The sequence below is a fragment of the Theobroma cacao genome, chromosome 3 (assembly GCF_000208745.1).
Source record: "Theobroma cacao cultivar B97-61/B2 chromosome 3, Criollo_cocoa_genome_V2, whole genome shotgun sequence".
NCBI classification, from domain to species: domain Eukaryota; kingdom Viridiplantae; phylum Streptophyta; class Magnoliopsida; order Malvales; family Malvaceae; genus Theobroma; species Theobroma cacao.
Window position 1 is genome coordinate 24,882,184 of NC_030852.1, and position 18,147 is coordinate 24,900,330.

At 32.1% G+C, this 18,147-nt stretch overlaps 3 protein-coding genes across 6 annotated transcripts; 2 read left to right on the forward strand and 1 right to left on the reverse strand.

Annotated features, from left to right (window-relative positions):
- LOC18604961 lies at nt 2,948-3,414 on the forward strand. Its single transcript, XM_007037686.2, has one exon. It carries the CDS (start codon nt 3,044-3,046, stop codon nt 3,404-3,406), a length of 363 nt encoding a protein of 120 aa, XP_007037748.2. The 5' UTR covers nt 2,948-3,043; the 3' UTR covers nt 3,407-3,414.
- Nucleotides 5,864-6,724, forward strand: LOC18604962 (probable calcium-binding protein CML15). The gene has a single exon (XM_007037687.2). The coding sequence runs from the start codon at nt 6,112-6,114 to the stop codon at nt 6,595-6,597; it is 486 nt and encodes a 161-aa protein (XP_007037749.1). The 5' UTR covers nt 5,864-6,111; the 3' UTR covers nt 6,598-6,724.
- Nucleotides 7,822-16,542, reverse strand: LOC18604963 (putative phospholipid-transporting ATPase 9). Of its 4 annotated transcripts, XM_007037689.2 has the most exons (13): nt 16,304-16,542; nt 15,086-15,464; nt 14,877-14,962; nt 12,789-14,140; nt 12,506-12,616; nt 11,809-12,085; nt 11,489-11,577; nt 11,292-11,400; nt 10,228-10,437; nt 9,745-9,870; nt 9,542-9,640; nt 8,935-9,126; nt 7,822-8,762 (listed from the first exon to the last, which is right to left on the reverse strand). In XM_007037689.2, exons 2-13 carry the CDS (start codon nt 15,267-15,269, stop codon nt 8,133-8,135), a joined length of 3,465 nt encoding a protein of 1,154 aa, XP_007037751.2. In that variant the 5' UTR covers nt 15,270-15,464; nt 16,304-16,542; the 3' UTR covers nt 7,822-8,132. The 4 variants fall into 4 exon arrangements, with proteins under 4 accessions (XP_007037751.2, XP_007037752.2, XP_017973497.1 ...); XM_007037690.2 differs by having other exon boundaries at nt 14,877-15,464; XM_018118008.1 differs by lacking the exon at nt 16,304-16,542 and adding an exon at nt 16,173-16,279 and having other exon boundaries at nt 14,877-15,464.

Sequence of the window (18,147 nt, forward strand, 5' to 3'; positions counted from 1 at the left end):
TTTTTTTTTTTTTTTTGTTTACTGTTAGTTAGCATCAATGCACAAATTCTAAAAAAAGTAACAAAAAAATTGTAAAAACAATGAGACATAATATCTGAAAAAACTCATGAATTATTTAAGAAAATTAAAATAAATTTTTATTTTTTAATTACATTTAATCAAGTCTTTATATTTTTATTTTATATCAAATAAGCCATAATGGTTAATAGTTGATTAGCAAAAATTAATCAAAATATTATTTTTCATTTTGTATAATATGGTGCTGGCACGATATGTTGACATATTACAATAAATAATGACGTAAAATGTTAGTGTGGTATGATGATATAATTACATAACATTTTTCACCTTTTATGTTAACGTTATGTGGATATAAAATGACAAGTGATATTTTGATTAATAACAATTAGTCAACTGTTAATTATAAGAGTTTATTTGATCTAAAATACAACATACTCTTTATAAATTAATACTCGATAAATTAATTATCTCAATTAAATAATCTTTTTGATCTGTCCCGACTTAGGACCAATGTGATAAATTAATAATTCAATAAATTTATACGATAATACATTTTTAAAAAATATAGAGGTCCCACTTAATATATACATTAATAATCTTTTTATACATCAAAATTATATATATATATATGACTTAATTAAGAGGCTTTTGTAAAATACAAGTCTAATGTTATTTTCTCTTGAAATTGATGTTTCTTTATATCTCATTTTTAACTTTTCCTAATACATTAAGAAACACTGATGTAGTTTCATATTGCCAGAGAAAACTATTTGTAATACAATTATATTAAATTCAATGTTTTGAAAAAAAATAAAGAAAATCTTAATCAATTAATTTTTTATTAATTTATTGATTAAATAATATTTTGATTAATTAATAAATTTTAATAATCTAAAATAATTAATTTATAAAGATTTAATTGTAAAAGTATAAAAATTTGATTAAATGTAATAAAAAAATAAATATATATTTAAAATTTTTAAATAATTTAAGAATTTTTTTCAAACATTATATAATAAAAACAATATGACTGGAAGCAATTAATGCGAAAACCAATTGCTCAATGATTCACGAATTCCAAAAACAAAAACATGAAGGGTAGAAATGGAACTTAATAATTTTATTTGAGTGAAAAATATGGACATAAAAACTTCTTTAAAATTTTTGAAAGTTTAATTTAAAGGATGGAGCGGGAGGGAAAAAATAAACCTCTAAAATTTTTTTCATTTTTTAAAAATAAATTATTATTTTTTTATATACTCAATTTTTATATTATAAGTTGAACCTAAAAAGATTTTTCTCTTAGTAATAAAAAGATGTCACTTGAATCATGTAATTTTTTTTCTTATTCTTTATCACATGTGCCAAAAGTGTTAGATACTTTCTAACTTATCAGTTATTCATGTGTGTTAATATAATGGTTTATCTCAGTCAAAATAATAAAATAAAAATTTATTTACGTATAACAAAAGAATATAAGTTTTGTGAGAAAAAAATTTTAAAAAATAAACAAATTACATTTTATATATTATGATAATTTTTAAAATTACTCAAAAACATTTTTGTCCACTAAATTTTTTTACTTTATTCCTTACCTTTTGTCCACTAAATATCAAGGGACTAGGTATTAGTTATTCCTCTTTTCCCTGAATAGTCATTTCAAAAAATGATCATTCTTTTTAATGGAATAAAACATTAAAAAAAGATTAAGAATAGAAAAAGAATGATCATTCCATTCTCCCAACCAAACATAGAATCCGTTTGGTTTATAGAACATTTGGTTCATAGAAAATTGGTGGTGGTAACATGATATCGGTGTTAATGTGCTGCAAATATTGGCTGTGAAATATTGATTTGGGTATGATTTTTTTTGTTTTATCTTTAAAATAGATAGAAAAACATAAACTTTATTGTACAACCAAACAAAACAAAAAATTTCATTTTACTTTGCTTTAATTTGTTTTCCCCCAATTTAATTTCCTTAATATTTTCTTTACTTCAATTTTTTCATGAATCAAACGGGACCTAATTATCAGCAAAATTTGGGTGAATGAAAAGAGTTACCAAATGTTAGTTTATTAATGATAATGAAGATTTTATAATTCAATAAATATGAAAAATAATTCTCTTGATAAAGAGTAAATTGTTATGAAATAAATCTTAAGAGAACAATTATAAGAAAAATATAAGAGAAAGTATTTAGAGGGAGTAAAAAGATCTTATTCAAGTGTGTATTTTACAAATGAAGTGAGACGACTATTTATAAGCCAACAATCCTTGAATTACAATCATAATCTAATTCTATCTAAGGATTCAAATCAGATTACATTTCTTATTTCTTACTTGTTGGGTTGTTTGATTTGATTTATACTTATTGAGTTTTAATATAATGTACATTCACACATATATTGATAAAAAAATAATGATATAATGGGAGGAAGATTTTTGTGTTGTAATTTTTAAGTATTTATGTTTATAAATATTGATAAAATTTCCAAACACCAAAATATATTTTTCAGAGTGATATCCAAACACAAAAAAAAAAAAAACCTTTCTTTTCAAAAAGAAATATTTTCTTTTAGGAAATCAGTTTCTGATTACCAAAGGGACACTTGGGATAAAATGTTTTACATGCATGTCCTATATAAATTAAAAGAAATAATGGGATTTGAAATGTATTAATTTAAATCCTTGAAAGAAAAGTTAGAAACGAGAAGCTAAGATATCAAGAGAAGTGACTTTTAGCGCTGGAGACCTTGGAGCATCTTTTAATGGTTTCAGAGCTTTCTGACGAGGCAAAGAAGCACGCAAAAATTATCTTTTTAAGGCCTTTCCATGTTGGCTTCCACTTTCTGATCTTTCACTCTTCTTTATGGCCGGTTTAAAGCCTTCAAAAGAGCATCGCCCGCTTCTCTTCTCACTTTTTTTTTTATCTTGGTCGACAAATCCATTTGGTGGCTTGCTACTTGTATATATAGATGGCCTTCTATTCATAGTTATTTCTTCCTTAATCACAAAGAAGATGGAATCCGCTATTTCGTCATTACCACAGAGGCAGCAGCAGCAACAAGGAGATATAGGGAGCAGCCAAGGAGCAGCAGCGGCGAGCAGTTCGTCATCGTCAGCAGGTTCTATAGGGCCGTTCTTCGCGGTTATCTCGATTCTCACATTTCTTGCAATAGTTTCTTGCGTGGTGGGAAGAATTTGTGTCCGACGTCGGACGGCAGCGCCAGTTACACCGTTGGATACTATCAAGCATGGAGGCTGCTTGGGATGGTTGAAGCGAAAGTGTCGACATTGTATGGCTGGCGAGGTGGAGGTGGGAGCCAAGGTCATGTCTTTTGGGGAAGAAACAAATAACCATGCCCATTCCCCTGAAGTTTGAAATTTAAGGTAGCATTGCTCGTATTTTTTTTAGATTTGAGAGAAATGAATTCAAACCATACTCTTTAAAAAAGAAATTATATATCAATTAATGAATTAAATGTTTGAATGTAACATTGTTCGTATTTAGTTTCATATATTTGCTTAAATCATTGTACAACATGCACATAATATTTTTTCTTTCATGCACTGAAAAAACACAAATGAAAAAAAGAAAGAAGGGCGTGATCATGATTTTGGTTAAGTTATAATCTTTTTTACCTTGGTTCTTACTTCTTTTAACTGTGGAGGTTTTAGATCTGGTAAGACGAAGCATATAGTAACACTTTGTTTCCTAATGTATAATATGTACATGAATTGATTACGGGAAACAAAGGATGCTTAGATTTGATTTGATACAATGAATACTGTATGCACATTCAATATACATTATTGGAGCTTCAATACCTTATTAATTATTCAATTTGAATAATGTGTTCAAATTAAAGATTACTAACATGTATATTTATTTTAAATCAAATAGATTTTCATAATTAAGTATTGATTAATTGTTATTAATAAAAACATCACTTGCTCTTTTATGTCATCACATAATGTTGACATGATATGTTACATGTCACAACAAAGATTGTGCATGGTGCCTTACAATGCAATCACCTTACAGAGAATGTGATTACAAGGAATATGATTATAATTTTTGGTATATTAAAAAGGGTGTGATTAAAATATTGAAATAATAACTTTGTAGTGTTTGATTTACAAAATGTAATATTAATTTTTAAAATTATCCTATGTATTAAATTGCAAGTTTAATATACTTGTATATTATTTTATTGTAAATTTTTATATGATATAATTTTTTAAATAAATTTTTCAACAAATAACCAAGCATCGAGCAAATTNTTTTTTTAATTTTTTATAAAATTAAAAATATTTTGAAAAAAAATTAAAAAAAAAAAAAAATTTAAAAAATAAAAAAGAAGAGATATTTTTTGAAAAAAAAATGAAAGTAAAAAGGAAATATTTTTTACTTTTAAAAGTTTATTAAAAATTACATAGAGGAAATAATTTTTATAATTTTAAAAAATTATGAATATAAAAAGAATATCTTCTATTTTGTCAAAAATTCTAAATATATTTTTTTATGGATTTTCTAATCTTTTGTAATTTCTTAAAAATAGTAATTATTTCTATTTTTAATTGTTCTAAAATAGAAATTATTTTTAGGTTTTTTAAATTTTTTAGAATTTTTAAAAATTAAAAAATTATTTTTATGTTGTTCAAAATTTATAGATTTTTTTCAAAAATTTAAAAATATTTTTAATTTTTTAAAGTGATAAAAATTAGATTTTAAAATTTTATTGATTGAAGTAGGGTAAAAATGTCAAATCAAATTAGATAACATTGCAAACTAAGTTATAATATGAGATTGTATTCGTTTTTCAATATAATCATATTACATCCATTGCTTGTAATATGATTGCATTACAATCTTACATTAAGTTGATTTATTTCAAAACAAATATTACAATGTAATTTTTAATTACACACATTACAAGTAATGTGATTATATATCTTTGATATCAAATGCTATCAAATTGTGACATGATCACATATTGATGTAATAAGATGACATGATAACATGACGTTTTACTCTTCTTAATTAAGAATCAATTAGATAATTCTTAATTTATTATTGGTATTGTGCAAATAATCCAAACAAATTAATTTCCCAACTTTTTATGCAAATAGATTCAATAATAATATATATATATATATATATGTGTGTGTGTGTGTGTATGTGAAAGACAAAATCTTAATTAAAAAGTTTTGGCCCATAACTTATGAAGAATAAATTAATTGTTCCTCTTGCAGGCGGGCCGAGAACCACCGACGTTGAATATTGCCCGTAAACAAATCCAACACACTTGAGTTGTTGCAGCCTCTGAAGAGTAACATGTTTGGTTGACAATCACAGCGAAGCTTATCTACCCGCATTTTGCAGTTTCTCAAATAATACATAAATCAATAAAATCACTTCCATAATTAGCTTGTTGATTTACGTACATTTCCAAAATATAAAACATCTTTCCAAATATAATCACCTTTTAGCAACCAAAATCAAACTAATAATAATTTCCAAATTAATTTAATTATCATAAAATACTTTCTTTTTTCTAAATTCAATTTGGAAACCCTTTTTTTTTTGGGTTTCCTGGTATTAATTAGTGAAAGATATTCTCATGAATTAATCTTTGTTAACACTGCGTAATGATTACCCTGCAATGCATTTTAGTTTAAAAAAAAAAAAAAACAAACAAGGCAATGAGGAGGTTTCCTTGGTAACTCCCATGAAAGGAAAGACTAAAGATTCTTAACCTTCCATGTGTGTGTAAGTATAACAAAGCGAAACAAATCCACCGACAACACCCTTTCTATTTATAATGCCACCCCAACATCAAATCTAAACCTCACACTCTTAACCATCCCTTCCCGAAAATACCAAAAACCAAAACATTTCTTTCATTTCCTCCTTGCCCATCCCTTCTTCTCCTCCATAGCTGCCGGAGGGGCCGCGGCCACCTGCTTTATCATGACCATAAACTACCATTAAGACGTTAACATTCATTCTCTTACTAACATTAGTTTTCTAGTACTTTTTGGTTTTGTGGTGCGTTTCATGTGCTGGGAACATTTACATTCAAAATGGTGTCATTACGAGTTGATCAAATCAATCAATTAAAGGACATATTCGCAAGGTTTGACATGGATGCGGATGGCAGCCTGACCATTCTAGAGCTTGCGGCGCTGCTAAGATCGCTAGGACTCAAGCCATCCGGCGATCAAATTCATGTTCTGCTAGCCAACATGGACTCTAATGGCAATGGTGCGGTGGAGTTTGATGAACTAGTCAATGCCATATTGCCTGACATGAATGAACAGATATTGGTAAACCAAGAGCAACTCAGGGAGGTTTTTCATTTGTTTGATCGTGATGGCAATGGCTACATCACCGCGGCGGAGCTAGCTGGCTGCATGGCCAAAATGGGACAATCGTTGACATATAGAGAGCTGACGGAGATGATCAAAGAGGCTGATACCGATGGGGATGGTGTCATTAGCTTCAATGAATTTTCTTCTGTAATGGCAAAGTCAGCCTTGGACTTTCTAGGCATTACTTTGTCATGTTAGGTTATATATAATTTATTCTTTCTTTCTTTGTTTTTATTGGTGTGAACATTACCGGGAATGATTTGTCGATGAATCTTATGTGAATTATTAATAATTAAGGCTCTGAATATGGTCATTCTGTATCTAACTTTGTCTTCAATTTCATCTATCTGTACAGATTGGAGGAAGAACTTGCTACCAGCCATTGTATATATATATATATATGTTGATTCCAAAGTTTAATAGATTCAGGTTGGCTCTATGTATTATGTCAAAATAACTTTTTTGTTGGGGTTTTTCTGATGAATCTATATATTTAATCAAGCTGAGTGCATTCATCTGTTAATATTTTCTTTAGATGTTTCTATGTGTTCTTGAAGATTGAGCTTATCTAAAACGATAAACCAGATAAATGAGCAAGAAAAATGGTTCATATTGGTTTTCTGTACATTACTACTAAGATTAAAGACCTCAAGAGACAACTAAGAAATTAAGATCATTTAGTAAAACCACATGGCTTTTAGCACAATGATAAAGGAATCTTCATCAACTATATTGTATGCTTGGTAATGCAGAGAATTCGATTGGTTTTTCAAAGGAGAGTTGTCCTGTTTTAACGAACCAGAAATCCTCAGCTCTGCCAGAAAAAGCTGGTTCTTATCGATGTCTGTTTTTGTAGTAGCAGTCTAGATTAATTGGCGGTATATAATCCAGAAAATCTTGGCATTGGCCTTAGCCTCATGACAGAAAGATGTCATGTAAAAGCATCCGGATAATGTTTATAATCAGCTGGGGAAAGATCAATGGCAAGATTAGAGTAATATCTGCACTTCCAAGTTAAATGTGAAAGCTAAGGTATGCAATGAAGGTGTGTAACTCATGCTATGTGACAAAGACCATTTAAGGTAACCAGCTACCCCTAGAGAAGGAAATTTATATTTGATCCTGTAGAAATATGGATACAGACACAGAACAGGATCTAGTACCAACAGTCAATTCTTCCGCCTTTTTAACTTTTTCTTCATTTTGCTTGCTGTAAACATGAAAACATTCAACTCTATATATACTTTTTCCCCTCTACTATCTTTAGAAATGTACTGCAAACAACCAAAGAGCCGGACAACAGGGTTGGGTACTGACCTCCAAAATGCTGGAGGCCGATTCTGTCAGGGGAATGGCAAAAAGAAGAGAGAAGAATTAATGGTGTTGAAATAGGTTTCTGAGAATCATGCAGGACAACATGAATACTGTCATCAAGAACAAATTCAAAATTAATTAACTTTTATTTCTATATCCTTACATCTTATCATACAAATTACAACTTTAGCGGAAAAACGTGATATGGGCTCATAGAAATAAATAAAAGAAGATGGTTCTAACTGAAAAGGTTGGATACAAGGCTGCATCGGTTGGGTTCATAGGACTATCTTAGGGACATAACTTTCTTGTCAAGAAATGCAACTATCTCGATGTTAAATTATGTACATTAGAAGAAACCTAGCAGCACAAGTAATATACAACTATCTTGCGGTAGAAACTAGTGAAGAGGATAATCATCAATGATCCCCAGCTCTCTCTTTAAAGCTTTTTGATTTTGCTTCAAAACGTGCAGTATAACCTACTGTTGTGGGACGTAGTGATCTCTGCCTTACCATATGACAGTACTCAGGGTCATCGCTTTGCCCATCAGATCTTATCCACTGTATCATCTGATGATACAAGGGGAAAAACCGCATTTGAATGGCAGAGTAAGTGAAATATGGGAGAAGTGAGCATATCAGCACAAGGAGTGTGAGAAGCCAATACAATCCAGATGGTGCACAGGCTTCAACAAAGACCTGGTAGGCGGTAGTTGATATGTCTGGGTCCATGGCTCCATAAGCCATGAGGAATATATACCATAATATAATGCCGCCCCAGATGAAGAGATGTTGTATATATGTAAAATAAGTGATGGATAGTGCCATTTGGCAGTTAACTACCCAGACCATACATGTATACATGGTAGCGCCAAGGATCTCCAATCCAACAACTTCCCCACCTTTGCGAAAGGCTTGATGCTGCATTGCTCGGATGCAGAAGAAGAAGATTATGGTAGCACTTAGCACTCCATTAAATGCCCAGCCAAGGATTCTAAGCCAGCTGAATAGGACATTCTGTATGCCTTCTTGATATAATAGAGGAAACTGCAACATTAAGTATAAGAGAAATGAGATATTATCATCACGGTGGCATTTTCTCTCCAGTATAGAATTTTAAAAGTATGTTAGTTTTCTACTTCAATCAACGAAGCTTAATAATGCCATTCAAGAATCTATCACTTTGTGGGCAAAAGAAAACCATTTATACGAGAGATACCTTCAGACACAAACGGGAAGAGATGTCCTGGTCAAAAACTCCCAGAGCAATCACAGGAAGTGATGTGAAGAAGACATTATAGAGAGACAGATACCAATCGTTGTACACAGCTTGCCCCGAGAAAGATGCATATATCTCATAGAAGAAGATAGTGAAACCAAATGCAATATTCTTGTAAAAGAAATAGCATATCTGCAAAAGAGTGCAATCATCTCAGTTTAACTGGTTGATATTGGATGCTTGAAAAAGAGCATTAATCAGGTTTCTGACATTTGATTGTCATGGCTAAACAAAAGGGTTAAGAAAAGGTTTAATTTTTCTACCATAGATTAAAAACCAAATCGATTTTCAGACCAAAGAAAAAAGAAACACAATGCGACTCATAGTTTCAACTGCTAGGAATTTAATACTTCAACAGTACAAGAATCATATTGGTCAAATCCCTATTCATTTTAAACTGTTGTTCCTGATTTAACTCAAACATCTTCCGAATTTGTAGTGATATCAAAATTCCAAATTTAGCTTTGTGATAAAAACATTGGTCATCTCAATTCCAGGTTAGATTGAGAACACTTCAAGATTAACATCTCAGAATTACTTATATTACCATTGATGAGATCCGTCTATAACACCAATGTCCATGCACAAGAAGCAAGCGCTCCAAAAAGCGGAACTGGGCAATTGCTATATCACTTGACATCACAGCCTGAAAATTTGAGAAGTGGGTATTAGAAAGGAGAAGGAGAAAGCATCAAGCAAAACAAATCAATGCACCGGCTTTACACATGAAGCAATCTATTTAGCATTTACCTGCATTCCTTCCACACCACTGATACCAACTCCGATATCAGCTTCTTGAAGCATACCAACATCATTTGCTCCATCACCAATTGCTAGAGTTGTACTACCCGTTTTACTTTTAACCAGTCTTGTAACCTGCATTTTTTTTTCAGATAATTAGTTTGAGTTCTCCTTGGAATTGCTAGAAGCAAGCAAGAGCTCGGATGATGTTCTTAGTTACAAAAATAAGTACTTGATAGTCAAGTTGATGTGGGACAAATTTCATCATTCATTTAAAACTGACTTAATTTTTAAAGATTCCAGAAGTACTATAAACAGGCTAGTAGCTCTTGAAACCTCAGTTCAACACTTTCTTCTGTCAGCATATGTTATCCCAAAGGATAACATGCACAACTTACACCACTTTTTGCTCACCATAGGAACAAAATCAAATGGAAATTTTTGCATTAAAAGAATATATTTTATGCACCATTGAAAGATAATCTAACTTACTAGTGCCTTCTGTTTAGGAGATGAACGACAGCAAATAACTGATGCACAGCCAATGGCAAGTTCTAGGAAAATGTCTCTGACATCATCGTCCAGAGCATAAGTTAGTGACTTCCCATCAACAATTAAAGCCAATGCCTCAGAATTTTCACTTGATAAAGTAAGCAACTGCTTCCCTTCAGCTATCTGCTGGAGAACGCCTGCCTTAAATGCCTAGAAAATCAAAAAGATCTCATCAAGCTGACAAGCATACTCAAAAGTTGGACTAGATTTGATAAGAAACCACTTTATACTGGTTACCAAGAAGTTGTCAAGATATGTAACTATAAAATCCTACTTTTGTTCTGGGGCAAAAATGAATCTCAAAAACTGTTGAAGGGAGCAAAATCTTTCTTAAATTATTTTAATTTATGCCACTCACGTAGTTCCTATGTGTTATAATTGAGCCTATCCAGAATGTAAGGCATGTGAGAGTTTTTTTTTCATAAAAAAAAGAATTAAAGCAGAAAAACACCTCAAGTAAAGCTCGAGTTAATCTTAACCCTCAGTAATGAGGAGGATGTCACTGTCAACTGCACAACTTTACCAAAAAGCCTAAAGCTGAGATTTGTCATGAGGTTTCACATTAAGCATTCGATGGGATAAAATGGACAAAATAAACTGGCGGAGAAAAAGGTCCATAATGCTTTTGTATATGTCGATATAGTTGAAGAGGAAGACTTGAAAAGAGTTGAGTTTTCCCATTTGTCCACAAATTAGGAAACTTTTGTTGCAACGGTTAGTTCATATTACAAAAATAAATGGAAGGATTTAATCTGAATATATAAAAAGAAAGCCACTGAGAATTTTTGAGTTGACATGCTATCGCAGTCCAAAACGGTAAGAAAATCTGGAAATATAATAAATGCAAAATATGTTTTTGTTTACTGTACTTAAATTGAACATTCTCAGTGACAAGCATGGTTAAAAGGAGCAATTTGTCAAATGCCGTAATGCCTAATCTCCTTAAAAGCAGATAAACTTAAAAGGAAGGAGAAATAAAGCCATCAGTTGAAGTTAGAGTTTACCGCTGCAACAGCAGATTTGTCCCCTGCTTTCTCCAATGCCTTGTTTTCTGGAGTCTCTGAATTTATTACTATTTGCTTCATTCCTTGTCTAAGCAAACTACAGGCAAAGCTGCAAAATTCAACATGAAAGTTTGAAAAGTCAGCACATTAAAGTTTACATAAGATTTTATGGTAAGTATTGGCAACACTCATTATACCCAATATTTATTGCCGTCTCCATCTTATCTCCTGTCAAAACCCATAGTTTGATCCCAGCTTGTGCAAGTTTGTCAATGCATTCAGGAACCTATCCAGAAGAAAAGGTGAAATACTCAATAGAAAGCCTTAGAATTGATCTTAAAAGTGATTCAATCCTCCAGTATTCGAGCATGAAATGAAAAATGAATTAGAACAAGTCATATTTGTTGCCTTTGTTTGTAATGATAGTTATTTCTACGTTCATAGGGAGAATAAACAAAAGCTGAGGGTTATTTTGCTGTGTGGTGATAATGCTTTCATTAAATGCCATTAAACCCACCCCATTTTGAAGTTTGTCTTCAACAGCTGTAGCACCAAGAAGAATCAAATCCCTCTCAATCTTTTCTGCCACTTCCTCAATCATTTCTTCACGATCTCCACTCACTAAGTTCTTGGCTTCTGTGAATTGCTCATTGAACTCAACATATTCTTCCTCATCTATTTCACGGTATGCAAGTACCAAAGTCCTCAAACCAGCATCAGCATATTCATCAATGTGCTCCTTGGTTTGCTCTGCAAATTCTCGTCCATTCTTTGCAAGTCTTTCAAACATGACACTGCTTGTTTGGAGAACGAAGATGTACTTAATGTAATCTGTTTTCAAGCATTTGTATTCTGGAAAGAACTACTAAGCAACGTAATTTAGCCAGTCAAGATATACACAATTGCCCTTCCCTTAGTTATGACAGAAAAATATTCATTTTTACGCAGAGATAGAATGAGGTCTCCAGTTGTTTCTTTTTTGGTGCTAGAGGTCAACCCTTCCCACCCCATTTGCCACTCATCTAAAAGCGAAATGGATAAAAAAAAAAAAAGATGCAAACAGAGTTGAAAAGCCATTGCAGGAGCCATGTCACTGACCGCTAACTTGTATGGTCAGTTTGTCACCAATGTAATGCCTCACAACTCAAAATTTTGCTATGTTCATTATTATCACTTGCTCTGAATAATAGTAAGTTCTGTTTCAGATTACAAACCTGTCGGCACCTTTACAAAGTAGTAGCAGCTTTCCCTCCTCATTCCTCACAATCACAGACATCCGCTTTCTTGAGCTACTAAACTCCAAGATGTTCAATAGGTTATAAGATCTGCAAAAGAGAAAAAAATGTTCCATCATGTTGAATACATATATGAAAATACCATTAGCTACTAATACCTAAATTGAAATGATAAAGCCTATGCATTCTGCCACAGCTAAAGTTGACTACGAAGGAGGGCCTCGGAATATTTTATTAACTATTGACCATTAAAGATTTTGACCTTTCAACTTTTTTGCCAGAGACTGGATCTAACTCGTATAATGAAATGCTTGTTTGTGTCCTCTCATAAAACTCAAATCCCAGTTCTCTAGCTGCAACCACAAATGCTGCCTCATCAGGTGATTCGGCTTCATAAGAAATTCTTCCAGTTCCTTCATCCACTTCAGGTATTGCAGTATGGCAGATAGCCAATAGTCGTAAGAACTTCTGGATTACATCTGCACGAGTTTCATTTGGCCAATTACCATTAGTGATTCTTTCATCCACAAAGTTAAACCCTTTGACGGATGGCTTCTCTTCCTTAAACTTCTCTACTTGGCCCTCTACCTCTGTTGCCTCTTGAGCCAAAGGTGAACCCTTCCTCCAGGCCAGAGCTCTCTCAACTTCAGTAATTCCATGGCCATAAGATATTCCAGCTACAGAACATTTGATAAATTCCATAGAGTTGCAAGTCAAAGTTCCTGTTTTATCAGAAAGTATGGTATCAACCTGGCCAAGTTCTTCATTTAGATTTGAGGTTCGAGCACGCGCAGGCTTGTCTGCTTCCTCATAGTACATGTGCAGATCTTGGTTGATGAAAATGCTCTGGAGAACTTTGACAATTTCGATGGATACATACAAGGAAATGGGAATCAAATATGAATACAACATGAGGGCTGTCAAAAATTGCAAAATTGCTGCAACTGCTGCTCTTTTTGGGTTATAATAAATTGTAGTCTTATCTGGTCTAAGGTACCATCTTGTCATTCTTCCATTTTCCAGGTCCTCCCTGGTTGCTATCCCAAAGAAAATTGACCCAATAATGGACAGCACAACCAGGACAGCAAACAGAAAGTACACAATCTTATCCATCCTCTTCTCAATCTTGCTTCTCTTTGAAGGAGGTGCTGTTGAATTTTGAATAACCTTTGTGTCATGGCCTGTGAAGATAACAGCACCAAAAATATAATCCGTGTTTCGTAATTTGGAGTCCCTAAGTAGAAGCTGCTGGGGGGATAGAGGATGCTGTTCTTCTCCAAGTTCCAAACTGCCAACAAAGGAGTACAAATTTGAATTTGGATCTTCACATCTAATGACAGCCTTGAAGTTTTGAAAGCTTGATTCCTCATGCATGCTTGAAGTTGCTTCCAATGCTTGTTTTAGTTTCAAATTGGTTTCTCCATCAAGGTTTGTTGTTTCAACATAGCAAATAGCTTCGTCGTAACTTGATGAGAGCAAAATAAGATCAGCAGGAAAGAATTCATCCTTTTCCACCTTGACTATATCTCCAACTTTCAAATCCATCCATTTAGTATGTTCAAAAATACCATCACCTTGATGCATCTTAACTTTCCTGTTATTCACCTCAATGTCCTGCAAGGTCATCAACAACTACTTTACGAACCCAAGAAACAAAGACTAATCAAACTAGAGTAAAAAGATATAAACACAAGAATGGCAGTCAAAAAAGAGAGATATGAAGCTTAAAGGAATAGCAGCAACTCCACACACTAAAGAGAAAAAAAATATAAACATACCTGTAGCATTCTATACACAGTTTTAATAGGGACTATGCACCACCACTTTTGATGTGAAGTAGCAATTAATGGGACTTAACTACTTTCACATATGCAACATATTTGAATTGACTAAGGACAAAGAACACATAAATTAACTGGTTAAAACTAACCCATCAGATACATAGAGCTACTGCATCTAAACAGACAGACCTCTGCAATCCCTTACCCCCTACCCCCACCTTTTGCTTGGTCTCTTCTGCAAGATAACCACTATACACAACCTCCGATCAAACCTGTTAAGTAGTAGAACCTGACAAGTATATTTTCTCAAAAATCGTTTCCCTGAACTAACAAACTTTGTGACAATATATTCCCTAATCCTAACATTTGCAGACCCGAAAATTAAGAAATCTACCATACATTTCCCATAATTCATAGAAAAATCACAAATTTTAATTGCAATTATGATTATGATTAGGAAAATTAGTTTGAAAAACTGTTCACAGCCGAATATACACTTGTCACATCATAATCAGAAACAGAATAGTACTAAACTATAAATGTGACATCTCAGCCAGCATCAATGTTACCTGCTTTTTTCGCCTCCAATCTTCGACAACCTCCTTTCCCATGGTAGCTCCAATTACAACAACTAATGGAAGAACATTACTGACAGCTGAGTAAGGAGAGAGTGGGGTGAAGGACAATATTGCACAGATAAGAAAATAAAAATTGGCAACCCTCCTGAACTGCTCAAACAACGATTTTGGGAAGAAGGTTGCAAGTGTATACTTTGTACCTCTGACATAATTATCACCATAGTTGAGGAGACCTGCCTCAAAGCATTCAGGGTCATTGCAATACACTACCCTTGAGAAACCAGGCCCTCCAATCAATGAGTGCTCCCCTTTGAAAGATGCTTTCCCACAAGAAAAGGCATGTATTCTGCTAAAATGCTGCTTCTTTCTCCTGCCACCAGCCATTCTACGCAAATATGAATCTAATCGCACTGATTCAAACACATAGACACCACCAAAACCAAGAAACTTCTTTTTTCTTCAGGAGCTGCAGATACTGACAAAGAACTGAAGTTCTCAAAAGATGCTTTCAAGTTTCAACACCAAATGATATTATAAACAAGATTCTCCAAAACCAGCTGCACATGAGATCCCGGAAAGCTGCCAAAGCAGGAATCAATCAGACCAGATCTTTAGGCCACAATTTCTATTTATGAACAGGCAAAGAAAGAAAAAAATGGAAAATTAAGGTAGTAAACACCAGGAAAAGCAAAAGCAAAAGCAGATTAACCACTATCAGAATTCTATATGTATTGAAGCTCTATTTAGAATAATTAACTCCCATAAAAACCAAAAAAAAAAAAAACCTTAAGCCACTAAAATGATAAGAAAAAGAATTCCCATTTCATAAATGAATATTCCATGAAGGGACAAAAAAAAAGGGATTGAGAAGCAAGCTTTGTTTCTGCAACATACATTGTCTCTTTCTTTTTTTATTTCAATTTTTGGTAGAAATTGTGGACCGGGCAGCCATGTCTCAACTTTGACTTTCAGCTAGAAGAAACAAACCAAAGGCGTGCAGTTTGTTTTACCCATCCAATCTCATTTAGTTCAACTCAACTACTTCATTACAACTCATTTAAAACCCAAAAAATTAATAATAATAATAATAATAATAGTAACAAACTAATATGATACAAAGACAATAACACCAACCCAGACAGAACCAAATCAGATAAAAATGGAAACAAAACGGCTTTTGATCCAAAGTTTTTAAAGATACCCAAAAGTGTCAAACTGCTTTAACAAGCTTTCACTAAATCCTGAAACACTATAATTATAGCAATAATTTGAAGGAGTAGTGCTGACCAAGGCTTCTAGAAAGTCAATGAGAAAAAAAAGGCGCTGCAAGAGAACGTGAAATGGAAGAAGAAGAAGCTTTTACAAACAAAATACAAAGAACGGAACTTTTGAGAAGGGTTCTAAGCTGAGAACATTACTTCATTCATATTTTCTGGGATCTTCTTTTCTGTGCGGGCAACTGGAAGTTAGATAAGAAGCAGACAAAACAAAGAAAGATAAAAAGAAAAGTGGGATTTTTTTTGTCTTCAGGTGATGTAAAGAGATAGAAAGAGAGAGAGAGGATTTAGCTGTGAATCTACAAGTGAGGGAAGGGCATTGACAGATGTGAGCTAAGATTAATTTAAGGATGTCAGAGAAGTGAAAATTTCTTCTTTTTTTTCTTTTTTATTTTTGGGTTTAAAAGACAGTTGAGAGAGAGAGAGAGAGAGATTTCGTACGCAAAATGTTCAAAATTGGATTAGCATAGTGGCGTGCTGAGTGCTGACGGCATGGGATGAGGCTGCGTGTAAGAATGGTCAAACCACACCATTCACCAATCACATGCTCTAATTATTTTTTGGCTCTTTTTTTTTTTTTTTCATTTTCTCATTTCTTTAAACAACAAGAAAATTGGGTTTCCAATTGTCTTATTATTATCCAACTTTTTTTAAAAAAATTAAGTATTGAATTTATCATTACTCAATGTCCTAGTATTCAAGTACAGGGAAACAAATTGTTTTTTTTTTTTAATTTCAAAAGCTGAATATATTAAGTTTTAAGTTAAGTAGAATTTTAATTTTTATTTAATTACAATTTTTTTATGCATAATATTAAATAATTATATAATTTTAAACTTCTTTTTTCATATGAGTCTTAATCTCATTTTAATTTAAATTTTTATTATATTTTAAATTTTCAATAATAGAATAACGGTTTCATTTCAAAAATACAAACAGAAAATTGAATTACATAAATTTTTATATTTTTTTTATTATTTGATTTTTTTGAATTTTATCTTTATTACTTCTTAGGTGATTTTCGCAACCTTTACATGGAATAGAACAAGAAAGTAAATGTGGTTGAGGTAGTTGGTCCTAAACCCTTTGGTAGGTTTCAAAATTTGAAAGGTGATTATTGGAGCAGCTGTGAGCATTTCAGCAGCTTGAAAGAGTAGGCAATGGCCTCCATATTTTGCCCTTTTCTCCTTCCTTTGCTCTCAGAATCTGCCAAATGCAAATACCAAAATCATGTCCTCAATATTAGGCCGGCGCTTGATACTAATTAAGTAATGTTATTCCACCAAATGTCCATAAATTAGAGCAAGTGCTTCATTATCAGTTTGGATTTGAAAAGCCATCAGATTTTGCTTCAACGCTTGAGAGTTTTGTTTTGTTTTGTTTTTTTTTTTTTTTTGTTTGCTAAATAATTATAACCAAGGGATTGGGGTTGGGCGCAGCCAGATTGACTAATTTTACATGTGCCACGTGGCAAAAACCCATATGATTAGAATTGGAAAACAATTTTGGGGTTTTCTGGTTGTGCCCATCCAGATTTATCATTGTATAATTTAGGAAAGCTGTACTTTTTATATTTATAATAATACATATGCACCAACCTAACTCCAATATTTTTTATATTAATTGAACCATTCCATATTTAGTGAAATCATAGTAATGCTTTTTACTTAATGATAACATTAGATTGCATATGAATATAAGACATACTGTTTGAAAAAGTTTTTACATTATTTAAAAAAAATTTTATTCTTCTATTGTATTTAATTAAATTGTTATATTTTTATTTTAAGTTAAATAGATTTTTATAATTAATTAATTAAAATTAATAAAAATATAATTTATTATTTTATATTCACATAAGGGTAAAAAATAATATCATATGATCATATCAAAATATCATGTTATTATTATTTATATTATATAATATTTATGAATTTATTATTTATTATTTTTATATCATTTACAAACGACATCTATTCATTAAT